Source organism: Chiroxiphia lanceolata, chromosome 2 (genome assembly GCF_009829145.1).
Source record: "Chiroxiphia lanceolata isolate bChiLan1 chromosome 2, bChiLan1.pri, whole genome shotgun sequence".
Taxonomy (NCBI): Eukaryota; Metazoa; Chordata; class Aves; order Passeriformes; family Pipridae; genus Chiroxiphia; species Chiroxiphia lanceolata.
Genome location: NC_045638.1, coordinates 11916034 through 11933827, shown reverse-complemented (window position 1 = coordinate 11933827; position 17794 = coordinate 11916034). Strand labels below are relative to the sequence as shown.

At 35.2% G+C, this 17794-nt stretch overlaps 1 protein-coding gene across 3 annotated transcripts in view; it reads left to right on the top strand.

Moving 5' to 3' along the window:
• Positions 1-17794, top strand: part of IL1RAPL1 (interleukin 1 receptor accessory protein like 1) — a 701789-nt gene that overhangs the window by 370370 nt on the left and 313625 nt on the right. For all 3 annotated transcript variants that reach the window (XM_032679220.1, XM_032679222.1, XM_032679221.1), the window contains one exon: positions 3691-3970. In XM_032679220.1, coding sequence (XP_032535111.1) covers positions 3691-3970 — 280 coding nt within the window. The remainder of the gene's footprint in view (positions 1-3690; positions 3971-17794) is intronic.

The window sequence follows — 17794 nt, the reverse complement described above, 5'->3', positions numbered from 1 at the left end:
GACAGTGGGGTTTATTTCATATGTAGTGGGGTTTATTTCATACCCTGAAATCACTCAAGGAAATAGCTGAGTGAATGATATTTATCTTGGACACTGTATTATGCTATTACGTGTAGCAATAACTGGCAGTCTACTAAAATAGAGATCAGGGACTACAACCATTCATTGAAGGTAGTTCTGAAATTTCAAAGCTGTTGAATTATTCAAGTATTTTCCAATTTATAAAGTAAAATAAAAGATGATTGACTGCTTGAGGATGTGATGATATAAATAAAAACATTGCAAAGTACTGAGTGTATTTTTTCCCCACAGTTGTTTTGAACCACCTAATTGTAGGTGCTGGTGTCTAAATGTATGTTTGTGTCTTTTAAAATATATCTTTTCTTTCTTCAAGGAGTTTGGAAATCAGGATTTTAATTAGGTTTCTGATACATCCAAGTTTTTCTAAACTGAAAACTGCATGTGTTCTCCACATGTCAAATGCAGAGTGTACACGGAAAGGGTCAGTTATAATGCATGCATGCTATCATCTATCTGAGTGTTCACAGTAATATAATTTTTAAGGACATGACAGTCTATTTTTCATTTCATTATGTGGTTTTAAGCCTCTGTTTATATTCCTCAGTTACAGTGGAATAGGACCATTTTAGGCAGAGATAGACAGTTATCTTCTGAAATGTCATTGTTATCACAAAATATCACAGAAGGTTGTCTGTATCTTTTGATAGGAATGATGAATTTCTATTATATCCGATAGAATTGCATTAGCACCTTCTTATAGATGAAGGCACATTGGCTGAGCAGTATTGTGAGGTATTTCCTGGAAGATTTTTAAGATATTAAGCCTTCCAGCTGTAATAAGGTTAATACAGTTCTAAGTGACTTGAATGTCAGTGTTGGCAAAGTTTAACTGGTATAATATTTCTGTAAGCAGGAAGAGAAACATTCTGATGTTCGCTTCATTGAAAGATCACATTGACAAGAGGACACGTGTTTTCTTAAGATTATCATCGAGTGTAGCTGTTATAAAGCACAGAATTACAGGGTAGTTGAGGTCCAAAGAGACCTCTGAAAGTCATATGGTTCAAACCCCTGCTCAAGCAGGGCCACCTAGAAACAGCTGGATTCTGAATATCTCCAAGGATAGGGAATCCTCAACCTTCCTAGAACACCTGTGCCAATTCTCAGTCACCCTTAAAGCAAAAAAGTGTTTCCTGCTGTCCAGAAAGAGCCTGCTGAGTTTCAGTTTCCTCTTGTACTCTTACTGGGCACCAGTGGAAAGAGCCTGGCTCCATCCTCTTTGCAACTTCCCTTCAGATATTTGTATTCATTACTAACATTCCCCCCTAAACCTTGTCTTCTCCAGGCTGATAGGTCTCAGCTCTCAGCCTGTGCTCATAGCAGAGATGTTTCAGTCCCTTAACCATCTTCGTGGACCTTTGTTGGATGGACTCTGTCCAGTCTGTAAATGGTTCTTGTATTCAGGAGCCCAAAGCTGAACACAGCACTCCAGATGTGGCCTCACTAGTGCTGAATTTGTTAATGTTCTCTCTGTTTTTGCGTGTGATATAGAATATTTGCCAGCATATTAAACTGTACTGCAGATGATCCTTAGCATGCTTCTATGAGAAATAACACACTGAAATAAAGTCAGTAGTATTTACTCTGCAGCCTTCATTTGATACAAAGGCTTGAAACAGAGTTGCAATATATTCTGGTGGAATCAGCAAGCTAAAGGAACTGGGAACCATTAGAACTGAATATCCTGAGAGAGAAAACGTAACTAACAGACTAATAATATAAACCAAAGTGTACTAACTTAATTAGGCAGTGAAAGGCAAGATTAAAATTTGATAATAAAGTATGATGAAGAACCCATTACCTGGTTACTTATATAATAAAATTTACACTGCTAAGAGGTGTCTGTTAATTCATTTTTGGCATGGGGATGTAGAAGCAGAGAGAAATAGTATCAGAAAAGGAGTGCACTTTCAGAAAGGTAAAAAATGAAATGATCAAAGATGTAATTGAATTCTGAAATAAATGGAAGTTAGTTTCTTAGAGTCCTATGGGAAAACTAATAAGGTAGCTTTCATTCACTTCAATTTCTGCAAGAGTACAACTAAGTCTTGTTAGGGCCTCATAATTGCTACTAATTTTTAGGAACTGTTGCGTAGGAAAATTGGAACAGGGACATATTATATTCCCTTCCTGGTTTTAAAAATAAATGCAGGAGGAGACACTTTAAAGATATATGAAATATTTCTTTATGTGAATTCCGTTTACAATGCAAATTCATTCTAAAGTTTTCATAATTTTTTTCCTTCCATCTTTCAATGTTCTCTTATGTTGTTGCTTACACAGCGCTGTATGAAGATGTCTGAGCCTTTCTTATTTTGCATGTATAATAAGTACTGTGGTATTATCCAAATATATATCTCAGAAATCACTGTCTGGGATGTTATTCTCCCAGGTAACAGACCAATACATTGTCTAGGTTTAAAGTGCTAATACTGCTTTATCTTGCACAGTAGTTTGAATTCTCTGTTAAAGTCAGTATTCAACCAACTCTAGGATGACACTTCAGCTTTGCAAAAGTTGATTTTCTGAGCTAGTTATCTACCTAAGATCTTTTAAAGTTAATAAAGTGTCAAATTCAATGACCAAATATTTATATGAGACATAGATACTAACTTTAGGATGAAATAAGTTGCACTTTGGTTATAATGATTGCTTTCTACTGACTGGACTGGGCCCTAACTAACTAGCTGACACTGGATGCTGAGTTTTTAAGTGAATGAATATAATGGTGAATTTCCATGGTTGAAATTCCTTAAGAAAAAAATCATAAGCTTTTATTGTATAAAACATCCCTTCTCCTTTTGTTGCTTTAGTATTCTTAACTAAAAATAAAGAGGAAGGGAGGTTGTGGTTTTTTTTTGGTTTTGGGGTTTAGTTTTGTTGCTGGAGTTCAGAAAGTCTAGCAAATCTCATATTGCTTTCTGATGAACAGTAATTGTGGGACAGTATCAGTAGCGACTGATGTTATTCAAGAGAACAAAGAATTATTTACATTAATTTCTAATGTACTTCTGGAAAGTCAGAAATTCCAAGTGAGATCTGCTTATCATCTTCTTGAATAATCCATCAAGATTACTGACAGTAGTTTTCCTGACAGTATCTTTTTGCACATTTGCTTCTAGTGTGAAGACAGTTTCTACTTCTCCTTCAAATCTATCTCAAACTTCCACACTTTTTGATTCAGACCACAGTTCTATGCCCTAATATCTTCTGAGACTTAATTTGCATGGTTACTCTGAAGATATTTGATTGATGTAGTTCAGATTGGGATACCCTGTGTACCACATGGCCTCTGTGTTTCACTAATTTCACTCCAGTATTTTATAACTGGTCATGCTGGAGTTCCACAAAAGATAAAATAGCAATTACTCAATTATCTCAGGAGTTATCAACACTTAGCAATTAATGTCCTTATAACTGTCCAGTATAGATAAGTACATGACATTAATACTGTGAAAATGCAGTTACTTTTTCAGGGATCAAAAGAGTCTTGCTAATCACTCAAAGGGCCTTTTCTCAAATACAATGCTTTCCCACAATAAAGGTTCTATGTAAACAGTGCTCTCCAAAGCCTCTGACAACCACTTGTTGTTTTCTCTTCTCTTTCAGCTGATGGTTGCACTGACTGGTCTGTGGATTACAAGAAATATCAAGTTCTAGTGGGAGAACCTGTTCGTATAAAATGTGCACTCTTTTATGGATATATTAGAGCTAATTACTCTCTAGCTCAAAGTGCTGGACTTAGCTTGATGTGGTACAAAAGCTCTGGACCTGGAGATTTTGAGGAACCTATAGCTTTTGATGGAACCAGAATGAGCAAAGAAGAAGACTCCATTTGGTTCCGACCAACAGTGGTACAAGACAGCGGGCTCTATGCATGTGTTATAAGGTACTATATTTTAATATATTGCATTTCAATTAACCAAATATGAAACAAGGCTCTTAATAGTGAGACTTTTGTGTCAAAGAAAACTTTTTTTCTGATTGTCTTTCTCCTCCTGGCATTCCCTTCCCTGAAATGATTGATGCCTAAGTAGAAATTACTATTGAATATCTTGAACATTTTAACTTTTTTTTAATAGATTTAGTTATTTATAACGCAATCTAAACTTTATAAGGTGGATAGGACTGGATGAATAAGTCATGTGTTCTGATTCTGGTTTCACTCTTGCAATCACAATCCGAGAGTAAAAAGTTCCTTTTTTACATTTAGATTTCATTTTATATGGATTTCATTAAATGGTTTCATTTAATTATTTTTTTCCTGCAAAAAAAATGCTATTTGATGTAAAGTAGTTGCATCAGGGAAAACAGAAGGTGAAATTTTAGCATTTTTGCAGGTATGTATCCTCTAGAATCACATCTGACTTAATCTGATAATAGAGGCTGGGTGACAGATGTCTTCCAAAAGTATTTAACCTTCTGATTCATCAAGCTTTATCACCATAAATTGGACTAGATTCTGCTTCCTGATTTCTGCAACAGGTGTTCAGCCTCTTTCTGCATTTCTGATATGGTTAACACTGAGATATTGTTTCCAGCTCTTTACAGTGCTGCTCTCTATCTGCATATCTATAAAAGAGGTCTTGCTACTAATACACAATAGAAAGAGTGAAAAAGTTTCTTTACAAAGTTTAAAGAAACTGAGTGGCTAGAAAAGGAAGTTGCATGATGCAGCTATTCCCATGATGCAAGGAAAATAAGGAAACTGTTTTACCGTCACCTGGAGATGTTTAGTGTCTGCCACATTTTTTTTTATTATTTTTTATTTTGGGAAGGGGAGGGGGAGCACAGATTGCTGTCTGGTCTGTGGGTGATGGAGATTTTTACTAATGAATGTGTTTATAAAAGCATTTATTCTATGAGCTCTTTACATAACCCGTGAGACATTTCATATCAATCATTTGCCCAATAACATTTTCAACATGATTTTTCTGATGATGACAGTTCTCTTTAAAAGAAAACCACAAAATGTTACAAATTAGGCTACTTAAGGAAAATGTTTAGTTATGTTTAGATTAATATATTTCAGATAAGTTTGTAACAGTAGCCATGAAAATGGAAATAGTTTTGTCAATTATTCCATAATACTATTTAAAATACCATAATTATCTCCTCTGTTTATATAAAGAAAACCTTAATTATCTGATGTTGCACTTTCCAGCAAGTATAGATAAATGCTGAATTTAGATAATCAGACACACTTTAAAATGTGTTTATTATCACAACCTGTATTTATGCCTTTCCTACATGAATTTCTTTTCAATTCAGAGGTAGATAAGGGCATGTTCTCTACTGCTTTAAACTACATACTGCTTTTTTAACACATGCTTTATTTCCAGTTTTCAGTGCTTATACAGGTAGATCTATGATAGATTTTAAAAAATAAAGTAGCAATTAACTGCTCTCCTGAAAACTATTATGACAAGTTACAAAGCCTTTCACCTTCAGGACACCCACTAGTATTGTCTAAAGAGCCATCTAAGCTTGTTGTATCTGTGTTTCTATTTTATACTTCTTGGATGGAACCTTTTAAACGTATGAGCAAGATTATTACTGGTAGAAGACAAAACCTCATTTCAGTATCAGAGGAATGTACTTTTTAATGCATGTGTTCTGCATACAGTCAAAGGTTACTTTCAAGTAGTTTCAAATGCCCACCTAGAATCAGGTTTAAAACTTAATAATCAGGTTCCTGAGATAAACATGTACTTGATATTTTAACCTCATATAAATAAAATTAAATACTCAGCAGTATAATGGTTTTCTTTTTTCTTCATCCTTCCTTCAGATTCTTACACTATAAAGCAATTATCTGATTAAAAAAAGAAAAAAGAGGCTGAAGTGATGCCATCTGACAAAATTATGTACTCTATCTGTACTTCCAAAGTTATTGCTACAGAAATACCTAACTAAACCTCTCACATCAAATAGCTGCCTACTATTGCTTTTTGGTCTTGTCACTGAAATCAGAATACTCAGCCCTGCTGTCACCTTATGTTGTATACTGGTAGAACGTACCAAAGAATCTTGAGAAAGATTAGTGAGCGAGAACTATAATTTCTTTCAAGGAGCAAAGTGAAGATTGCAGATATGATGTTTAGGAGTCTTTTCTTACAGATTTGGGGTTTCTGTTTATTGTAATGATGAGGTGATGCCTTCAGAATAAATGTTACAAGCTATTTCAGTTTTAAAAACCCAGTGGAGAAGCTCAGTTAGGATACTTAAAATTACCTTGTAGCAAACATGTTCAGTGTGATGATTGCAAGAAGAAATGCACCTGAGAGGTGATGAGGGCAGGCAGTAAAGGGTAAATGGGCAAAAGCAGAACTGCACTTTGAGTAAAAGACTCTGTTTATTTTTTATTTTAAACTTAGTTGAAGGGGTAAAACAATCCAACACTTATTATTTAATTTGCTCAGAAGCTCCTTTCTTCAGCATTCTTTTGCAATTTCTCTGTGCTGCAATTTTAAGGAAGCCAAAGATATAAAATATTAAGTCTTTCAGTGGATGTCACATCACATGGTTGCTTGCTGTTTATCATGTATGGGCAATAAATATAATTAGATAGGCTGCACAAAGAGTTAATGCATGTATATAACTCCAGCTCCCAGAAATCATGTGTGTCTATCTATCTGGTATAACAGCAAGTAATAAGCAATTTCTGTCAAATGTTCTGCCTTTAACTTTGCAAAAACAGGTGAAATATTGTTCCCATTGAACCAACATTTTCTTCATTTATTCATCTTTTCCTTCCCTGCCTGAAAAACATCAATTACAGTGTCTCTAGTAGTTACCCCGCATATTATCAGCTTAGGTCAGTGGAGTCCTGGAGGAAGGCAGGACTGGGATTTATAGTAAAGTGCTACAATGGGTTGTATTGCAAAAGATGAAATAGGGTTTTATTATACATTCAGCCAGAGTTTTCCTTTGGGATGTCAGAGTGTTTAGAAATCATCTTTATCACCACATACAGCAACCACCACATGTAGCAATTCAGACATCTTTCTAAACCTGAATATGCTCTTGCTCTTGTTTTTAAACTTATTTGTAAAAGTGAGATTTTACATCAGGAGGTAGAGATAATTCATATTCCCTTGAAGAAACCTTTTTGAACTTAAGCATGTAACAAGTTCACTTGTCCTCCATTTGTCTGTAATAATGATGATGGTTGTAGACTGTTTACAGTTCTGTAGTTTAGTCTTTGTGAAGACTTATGTGTTATAGAATCGATCATAGAATCCTTAAGGTTGGAAATGACCTCCAAAACTGTCGAGTCCAGCCTTTGACTAAACACCACCATGTCAACTAAACCATGGCAATAAGTGCCACATACAGTAGTTTCTTGAACATTTCCAGGGATGGTGACTTGACCACCACTCTGGGCAGCCTAATCCAATTCTTAACCACCCTTTCAGTGAAGAAATTATTCCTCATATCCAACCTAAATCTCCCCTGGCATAGCTCAAGGTTATGTCCTCTTGTCCTGTCACTACTTGTCTGAGAGAAGAAGCTGACCCTTACCTTGCTACAATCTCCTTTTGGATAGTTGTAGAGAGTGATAAGGTCTCCCTTGAGCCTTCTCTGAGTCTTCTTTAAACTAAACAATCCCAGCTCCCTCAGCCTCTACTGATATGACTTACTCCCTAGACCCTTCACAGAATCAGAGAATATACTGAGTTGGAAGGAACCCACAAGGATCACTGAGTTCAACTTCTGGCCCTGCACAGGACCATCCCCAAGAGTCACACCATATGCCCAAGAGCATTGTCCAAATGCTTCTTGAACTCTGTGAGACTTGGTGCTGTGCCCACTTCCCTGGGGAGCCTGTTGCAGTGCCCAAACACCCTCTGAGTGGAGAACCTTTTTCTAATATCTAACCTAGTAACACACAGTACAACATTTTAGACAAAGAGGTAAAGACTGAAATAGTGTGAAGCATACAGAATTTTCTGATTTTACAAGGGAAGGAAGGAAGATTATTGTCCACTTTCATTTAGCCTCATTACTCTTGCTATGACCTTGCAAATATGAGGGTAGAGGTTTCAAATATATCAATGTTTCTAATTAATTTTTTAAGGTGATCTTTAATCTTTACTGGATGGATGTATGTGACATATTTCAAATTCACAGCAGTTGTATTTTATGATTTTATATTTACAGAAAACTATGCACATGCATCCACTCATATAGACATTATGTTGCTGAATCGCATAACTTCCCTACCATACAGTTCAATTAGTATAGATATATTTTATTTAAAACAGGAATAAAATAGAATGGCATAGAGATATTTTAAATAAGAGAACATTAATATTCTTCATAAAATTGTTGCTTAAAACTGCTTCCAAACTATCTTTGAAAAACACCACAGTGTAGGACAGTATAAAATATCGGGGTTTTTTTTTCCTAGACATGATTGGAAATGTGAGATTGCTGAATTTATGAAAAAATCATTCTTTATCTTCATCACATGAAAATTCATTTTAGGTTAGATAGCATAAATTTCTTTTGTTAGATAGGATATGTTCCTGTAGTGCTCATCTTCAAATATAAAAATATTGATTTCCTGTAGTTGTACAGCTTTAGTTCTGTCAAATCATATCATCATGTTAATTCATTTTAAGAAGAATATCTATTTTTACATATTTCATGTATGCACAATTGTTTAATTCAATATCAGAAATCCTGAATTCAGAATGTATAAGGAAATCTTTGCTTTCCTGAAGGAAATGGTAGGCAAAATAAGAAATAGAATCAATTTTTCATAAACCTTGTGCAAGCACCGTTTCTTCATCATCTTGAATAATGTAAAACATGTTTACAAATGGGAATTGCTATTGCAGGGTAACAGCCATTTTTGAAATCTGTTTTACTCTATGAAGGGCTTTTATCCTGGCCATACATACTTACAAATATTTTTATTAATTTACACAGTTTTTGCCAAATATTATTTAAAAAAAAAAAGAGTAAGTGTTCCTATAACAACTAGTTATTAAATCTTAATGAAAATCAAAAAAGGAAAAAAAAGAAAGGAAATATATGAAAATGAAGTCTTACAGCAGTTTATCTTAAAACTTCAATAACACGGTTTTCCCTAGATCTTCATGAGATCTTTGGTTACATTTATTTCTATTAGTGACAAAGGAATCTCACAATGGATAAGAGAAATAAGCTTTCTTAAAGGAATACCAAATATGTTAACAATACTCAGAAATAATTCTCAGAAGAACCTGATATTCTATTAGTTCCTTTAAATCAGTAGCATCACAGTGGTAAAGTAATTAAGAGAAAAAGAGCACTAGAAAGAGGTTTAAAATTTCTCCAAAATAGTTCAGAATGCAGATTTGCAAGTTTTCATTATTTGCATTTATTGGAATGCAAAAAGCCCAGAAGCCCAGGTTTAGAGCACTGGCCCCAACATTAGTTTTGTGAGCATTTAGCATATAGCCATTCATAGCACTACGGCAAGAGAGCTAAGGGGATGGAAAAGAAAACCATGAAAAAATAAGGATAGAACTGTCTGCACCATTTGAATTGTTTAAATGTTTGAACCACCATTACATGTCTTTGTAGAGAAGTTGTGTCATGGAGTGGGTCATCTCGAGTGTCATCACATGGCATGTGCAGGACAACCGGGGAACCAGGCCCAGCCATCATGAGTTTATGAAAGGCAGGTCCTGCTGGACCAATCTGATCTCTTTTAAGATCTCTTTTAAGCTGACACATTTAATTCATGAGGGAACAGTGTTGTCTACCTGGACTTTAATAAAGAGCTTGACATCATCTCCCAGGGCATTCTCCTGGAAAAACTGGCTGCTGATGGCTGAATATGAGGCAGCAGTGGCAATGGCATCCTGGCCTGTATCAAAATGGTGTGTCCAGCAGGACCAGGGCAGTGATTCTCCCTCTTTACTTGGCACTGGTGAGGCCACACCTAAAATCCTGTGTTCAGTTTTGAACAAGAAGGACACTGAGGGGCTGGAGCATGTCTGCAGAAAAGAAGGCTCAGGGGAGATCTTATCACTCTCTACAATTATCTGAAATGAGGTTGTAGCAACACGGGGGTTGGTCTCTTCTCGCAGGTGACAAGTGACAGGACAGAGGAAATGGCTGCAAGGTGGTGACTGTGGAAGTGCTACATAAACAGTTGAACTCAATCTTAGGGGTCTTTTCCAACCTTAATGATTCTATGATTCTAAGTGAACAACTCTGACAGCCTCTTGAAGAGGTGTGCAAGTTCAGGAGAATTTTTATCACGCACACGAGATGGACTTTCCTTGGTCCCCACCTTTATGTTGGTTTGGTTTATAGAGAAGTGGGGAGGCAGTTTAATGCACCTTCATTATTTTTGCACTACATTTGTAAGCTTGTCTGAGCCTTTTCCAAGGTCTTTTTCTTCTGTGGAAATGGTAACCATCACAAGTGATCTGTCTCTTATGGAGATTAAGGTTTGATCTATCTCCTTTTCAAATGCAAGCTTGGTAGGATAGTCAGACATCCATGAAATTTTTCACTGCAACTTAGGGATGCCTTGGTGAGTAGAAACAGCCTTCAGGCTAACATTAGGAATTTATACAGCTTGGGTAACTGGAGCTTACATTAAGTGTCCTGTACAGATGGCAAAAGCACTTGCTCCCAGAAATAAATGAGATCTGGGATTTTCTTGGGGTTGATGCTTCTTGAAAGTCAGGTGACTGAAATCTACTCATTCTCCATTCCCTTGCCCTTCTGACACTTCAGGTGGCCAGCTGTCTGACCTTAACATCTTCATCTAGAACTAATAAAGTTAGTCCAGATAGTTCTTTTATGTAAGACTTCATTAAAGCATATATTAATTTATACTGAGGGGAAAATAAGAAATGGCCATACTTACACAGAATAGGGGAAGACTCTTGATATTGGAAAAGAAGAAGAAATTGATGTATTTGACTGAGCAGAAGGCATTGTTAATGTTGCATATTACAGGAGTGGTGTACAAAATACTTGAAGAGAGAATTATTTAAAGAAAAGTCTTCTATGTGATACCAAATTTCTTTAACTACTAATTCTTTTGTTGCTGAGATATTTACTAAAATACAGTAATGTAACAAATAACATAGTCTGACTATTGCTTCCACTGTTTTATTAGAGGTTTGTTTTTCACTAAGAACACTTTCAGCAAACTAGTTTTTCTTGCCCTTTGATTGTCAAGGTTCTTCTTGCCACAAATAAATTAATAATTCTGAGCAAAAAAGTAACACTTTAGATCTCATTTCAGTAAAATAGTAAAATATGACTGTGCTGCTTGGTTTTGTAGCTGTAATTTAAGAGGCAAAAGTCCTAGCAGGTAGTCGGGTGGCTTCCATATGCATTGTTTATAGTAAAAATTATAGTTTCTATGTTGTTAGAGTAGCCAGTATTTTGCCTGCTTTACACTCTGCTTCTAACTTCATCCATCTTAGAAAAAGACAAAGAAATATGCAACAGTATGGAAGAAGTGGCTTTCAAGCTGCCTGTTTAACAAATGCAGGAGGAGAAAATACAGAAAAAAATAATTCCATATAATAGATATTTAAGTCATTTTAAAAACAATGGCTTTTAATTTTTTCAAATTTTTATAGATTTTTTTTATCCTCTAACGGAACTCAAAACAGTCAATTTGTATTGCTAGTAATATTATGGGCCACCTACCTGATCATTTAAGTTTGCTCCGAACATTTTATTTCAAACTGTATTTTGAATCTGTCCTGCAAATGCTTACCTCTGTGTATATAAGCTGTTTGTATACATCAAATTCAGTTTAAGCATCTAGATGCTAAATGGCTGCATGTCAGTTGTTTTCTTTTTTTTAATTCTCATTGTTCTCAGGCCAGAGAGCAATTTAGCTAACAAAATATAGTTAAAACTTGATTCCATTACACAGGGATAGTGACTTTTGTTGTTTTAGAGGCTCTAGGAGTATTTCCAAAACATTTACAAGGGAATGACATATATGGTACCAGGTCTGGAGGAGGCTGAATGTAGGATACATTTGGGTAAGCCACATGCCACTATTCACCCACTCTTAGGTAGACAGAATGAGCTTTTTGTGGCTTTTTAGCTAAACCATTTGCTAGGCTCCATCAGGCAGACTGATAGTTGCAGTAGGAGTTTAGACATAGCACACAAGTATGTGAATGTAAGTGGATCACAGAACTGAAATATCTTAAGCTGAATTCCAAACTAAGCCACTTCATTTGTGTGTTCACATCATATACATTGAAATGCAGTGGATGATGTGAAAGTTAAGAGACGTATCTCTGTAGTTATGATATGAGATTGGCATGTTAAAATATTAAACTAATTTGAAGAGTCCATAATGTAAGAAAGTAATGGGATTGAATAATTTATAATATAAACTCTTCTGAAATGCAAATCTAATATAGTGGTTGAGGCTCACAAAATTCATCAAACTGACTTAAAACCATCAGCTCAACAAATAAGAGTCTTAATAATTAGTTTAACATTTCCAAGATTTCTGACCAAATAAATATTACAAATCTTCCTCTAGAAAAGGGAGAGAAAAGCAACAGTTGTGAATCCTTAGTCAGACTCACAGAAGCATCAAATATTAGATGATCTGTGGTGACGTTTTTCATGACTGGTTTAGAAGGATTAAATCTGAAAAGAGTGTGTGTACCATAACCTAGAAAGGTTACTAACAGAGTAGAGAGACTGAATAAACCTGCCTACTGAATGCTTTCTGGTGCTGCTACAGTAAGAATAAGTAAAGATGGGAAGAAGGTGATGTTTTCAGGAGGTTGTTGGAACAATTCAGTCAGCCCCTGCTTCCCATAGGATAAAGAAGTAAAGAAGAAATTGGAATATAAATGTATTAGTCTACAGAATTTAGAAGGCAAGCTATCAATATTCTCTTGTTGGAGAACCTTATACTGACTTAATTTTGTTGCTTAACAAGCAGCAAATTGTTTTTTTGTTCAGTCTCTAAGGTCTTAAAGAAATAAAGAAATCCCTCTGTTTCTCAAATAATATCTCTAATCAATTTTTGAGTGTATTATATTGATGAAGCCTGCAATGTTCATCTATTTTCACTGTGGCAAGGGTTTAATGATAAAATCTAATTGTTTTAAACAGTGATGGCTAATAGGAGGCATTATTCCTCTTTTAAGGGTGTCTTCCAATAGTTTCTTATTCAAAATGTAAATTAAATGCTGAACATCTCACTGAGACCATGTGGTTAGTTAATAATTAACTCTTGCTGAAGAAAAATGAAGATCTAGGCTTTCAAGATAGTCTTGAAAAATAGTTAATGGATGTTACTACACTGGTATATTTCCTGTGACTGAGAAAGAGGGGGATTTGAAATAAATATTTTTTAAAATATTTTGGTCAACAATATCTTGGTTTAGTAACATCCATTCTTAAAACTTCATGTTCATTAAAGGTGGTGTATAGGTAAGATGTTGGACGCAAACACTTTGTGATTTCATGATGAGATACTGATAGATGGTGACCATGGAGGGAACTGGAGGAAAAAGAAGAAAGATACTCATTTACACAGAGTGGATGTTAATGAAATATTGCCTTGGAAATGTAAGGCATGAGCAGAAGAGAGTTACTTGATGACTCTGACAATGTCAAATAGTGGCTTTTTCAAAGGACTACTGATGCACATGTATCAATAGTCCAGTGTGAAGAAGGTAGAGTATTTGGAGAAGTCATGTGATATCTCAAAGTGACTCCAGGTTTGATGTGCTAGAAGTAATAAAATGATGTCTTGTAACACCTGAACCATTTAGATTCAAAGAATATTTCACTTCCTCATTCTAAGATCCATGTTTGCAATGATCCTATTTCATAATGAATGGTTTCTTCAGTTCCAATGGTGACTGCAGAATGACTAAAGATAACTCCTTTGTAGTAAATATATGCAGAATTGATGGTAGTCTGAAAATTATGAATTTACTTTATTTTTAATATCTTCCAGACATAAAGCTTACAAGCAGAGTTAACAAATAGAACTTATTAGTAACACTGTAAATAATATTGTTCAGATATTCCCACTATGAAAATAATGAAATTTGCATATTTGGTGCATGCTTAGTGCTGCAATCTGTCAAAATAACCTGGTGCTGCTAATTTCAAAGGTAAAGAGAATGACAAAACAGATCTTGTGGTATGTTATTGCAAAAGCTGAGAAGATTATCAAAGGTCAAGACTTCTTCTATAATGTTAATTCAACCATTTAATGTAGTAAGCATTATGATATAGCATTTGAGTGCTAAATTTGGACTTCATTTAGAAAATTAATCAAGATTAGACAGTGAGGAGGGCTCCTGTTTACCTTTAATGCAAGAGTTAGTTTGTGAGTATAAATACACAGAGTAATGCACACACACACACATCCTTAGTTGCGCACCAGCATACACACATGTGTGTATATATATATATATAAATATATATATGTGCATAGTGAACCAAGAAAGGGAATTAAAGGCAAGAATGGATGGTCTTAATGCAGTTGATGAGGACATGCTTGTAAAGTGGGTTTAATTTTTGGTTGTCACAGACTTCTTATGCAAATATGGCCAAGTCATTGGAATGAGTTTGATCTTTCTATTTTTGGGGTTACACTGTGGATTCTGGTCTGTCTTTTTTAGGCTGTAATGAAACAAACTCTTGTAAAGCCATATTTTAAGTTTTACTTTTATGTAACGAAAATTATAATAATTATGCAAATTAAATTTGTCAGTCTGCAGGAAATCTTTACAATATGACCTTTTCATGATTTTGACATTTCTTTTTTCCAGCTTGCATGCTAAGTCTTGATATAAACTGGACTAATTTTCATGCATATACCTGTTATCTGAGAGTGAAAATAATCCCCAAGTTTTATATTTAATGCAGTTACATGATTAAATTTATTTAGAGGGTTGTATGTAAAAATAAATACATTTTTTAAAAAGCAGGCTAAAAAAAGGAAATTTAAAATTACTGGGTTTTGCCTGATAGGTTAACTTGCTTTGTGATAATCTTGAAGAATGCAAAATACTTTTTCTGTATACTCTTTTCAGTTATTTGCCATATGTAGTGAAAAAAACCAAATAACAGACAATTACATTTTGGGGCTTTTTTAACAAATCTTTCAAGCACAATATGAACTGGATAAATTTAACAGCAAGAAATAAACAACTACACAATCAGTTTCATTTCTATGATGTTCTTGAGGATTTCAAGATCAATTTTTCTGCTCCTAAAGGCCGTATGTAGAGATTAAGGCTCATTACCTTCAACTGTGGGTGATTTAATTGACGGAGAGATTGCTTAAAGGAGCACAAATACTAATGCCACTTCAGTGACATTTTCATGACATGTTTTTGTTGTGTTGTTTTTGTTAAGGTTTTTTTTTGGGGCGGGGAGGGGGTTTGCCTTTTTCCCCCTGAAAATGTCTGTCTACCTGTTCTGGACATTACAATTAACCCTATTCAGTATAAACAACTCAGTACAGTGTTTGGTCTCAGGTGTAGATCTACCTCAATATTCATTCTAACTCTACTGATTTTGTGAAATTTTATGAACACTGAAGGGAATTCTTCTTTCCAATGTGTGACACCTAGCCTCAGGCCAAGGCCAGGCAGGCTGAGGATAATTTTATGGTACTAATCAGGCTTCACATTATGCATTCAATTCCCCAGAAAGATGTCTATACCAACTCCATAAAGTTGGGATGGGGAGGAAGTCCAACATAAAATTCATCAGCATGGTATCTCTTGGTCTCGCTCTGTGAGATGCAAAAGATGTCCAAAACAACCAATGGGACAATATTTCAACAACAGTTTGTGGAGAACTGCAGGAAGAAGTCTGTTTGCAGTCATAAGATATTAGAAAAGATACAAATGATTTTGCTTCTATAGTGGGATGATCCAGGAAGTGACATTGTGCCATTGGTATCAACAGTTGGAAAGAAGAGAAGCGTGAAGATTTCTTTGGCACTTCAAGAGAAATCTTTTCAATTCTTAAGGGTAAAATCTAAGAAACTGCAGATTTTTACCTATGCATAGCAGCTGCAATTGACCTAATTTCCAGTTCTTACTTCATCTCTTACTCTTCATTTTTGTATTTAATGTTCTGCTCCCCCATTCACAAAGTGGGCTCCAGTTACTGTTGCTTTTCTTGATCAAACAAGAACTCTTTCTCTTCTTCATAATTTCTACAAAAGCTACTTCTACTTTTTTTGCTACCTTAATAACTGGAACGCTTCTTCATATATAGATTTTAATATGCATGTATAATAATTTTAACAAGGTATGCACACCTCATTAAAATTAAAATCATGTTATCTCTACTGCCATGCAATCTGTATATTTTAAATACCTGAACAAAAAAATATGAAGTAAAATGGCTTGGTTGGAAGGAACCTCAAAGATTACCTAATTCCAATCCCCTGCCATGGTGAAAGGTACACCTTTCACTAGACCAGATTGCTCAAAGCCCCATCTAATCTGGCTTTGAACTCTTCCAGTACCTGAACAGAGCAGATTCTCAGCCTCAGAAAACCCTGGATCTTTCTACTGGAATAAAGGCAAGGCATATGTTGGACGCAGTGTCCTACAGTATGTTTCTGCAAACACTGATAACAAAGTGTAAAAATCAGAAGATGAGGCTTCGAAACCAACATCTTTACCTAATTTGTTACAAGAGCACTAGATAGAAAATATTCCAGGACTGACAGGCACTAGATTTGACACTACTCCAGCTGAACTGGAAAAGCATATCTTGAAAATGTGCACTTAAACTAATGCTGCAGCAAAAAAGGCTTTAATTGTAGCCATTGTTCTGACCCCAAGGCACCTGAATCCCATTAACTTTAGGAACAATTCTTTCCCCAATAAGCAAGGGGTTATGCTACTACCAAAGCGCAGAAAGTACAAGTACTTTTCAGTAGAAAATTGTTGCCTCCCAAAGTGTCTGAGTTTTGACTGAGATCCTGACTTCTTAATCACTGGAAATTGGCTGATAACTCCAGTGGGACCTGGATTTGCAGTTATCAATTTGTATTAAAAGCTTCAGAGCTGTTAAAAAATACAAACACGTTCTTTCCTTCTAACACACTCGTGTTTTCATTTGAAGTAAAATTTAAATGTTGCTGGAAATGTCCTTCATAACCACATAGAGTCTTAACTTAAATGTAGGAGTACTCAGTTGAGCAACAAGAACTCAGGAATTGAATCTACATAAGTAACCCATGGAGTAAGCCAAGACTTTTCAGCTGTTCATGCAGTCATTCCAAGCACATGTCATTTAATTGTCACTTTCACGCAGTCAGTGTTTATTTGAGAGGAGTTAATCTAAAAATCAAAAATTTCAGTTAACTCTGCAGTGAAAACAACTAGCTCCTTATGTATTGTTTGGGCTAAGTTTTCAAGATGGGTGAGAAGAAGAAAAAAATATTTTCCCTGGGAGATTGCAGCCAAATATTCTAGTCTGAAAGGTGAAAGGTTAATGAAAAACTTGGATAGTGCAGTGATAAAGTTATATACGAACTTATAAGGAAATTAAATTCTTTGTATTCAGTTCAGGATATGCAGTACATAAAACCAGGACCTGCATACTGAGTGGTAAGATATAAAGAAAGATGAGATCAGGAACATGTACTGGGATTTGCACATTCAGACTACCAAATCAGAAAAAGAAGTGGCTGAGTGGAGGAAAGACTGGGAAAAAGGAAATG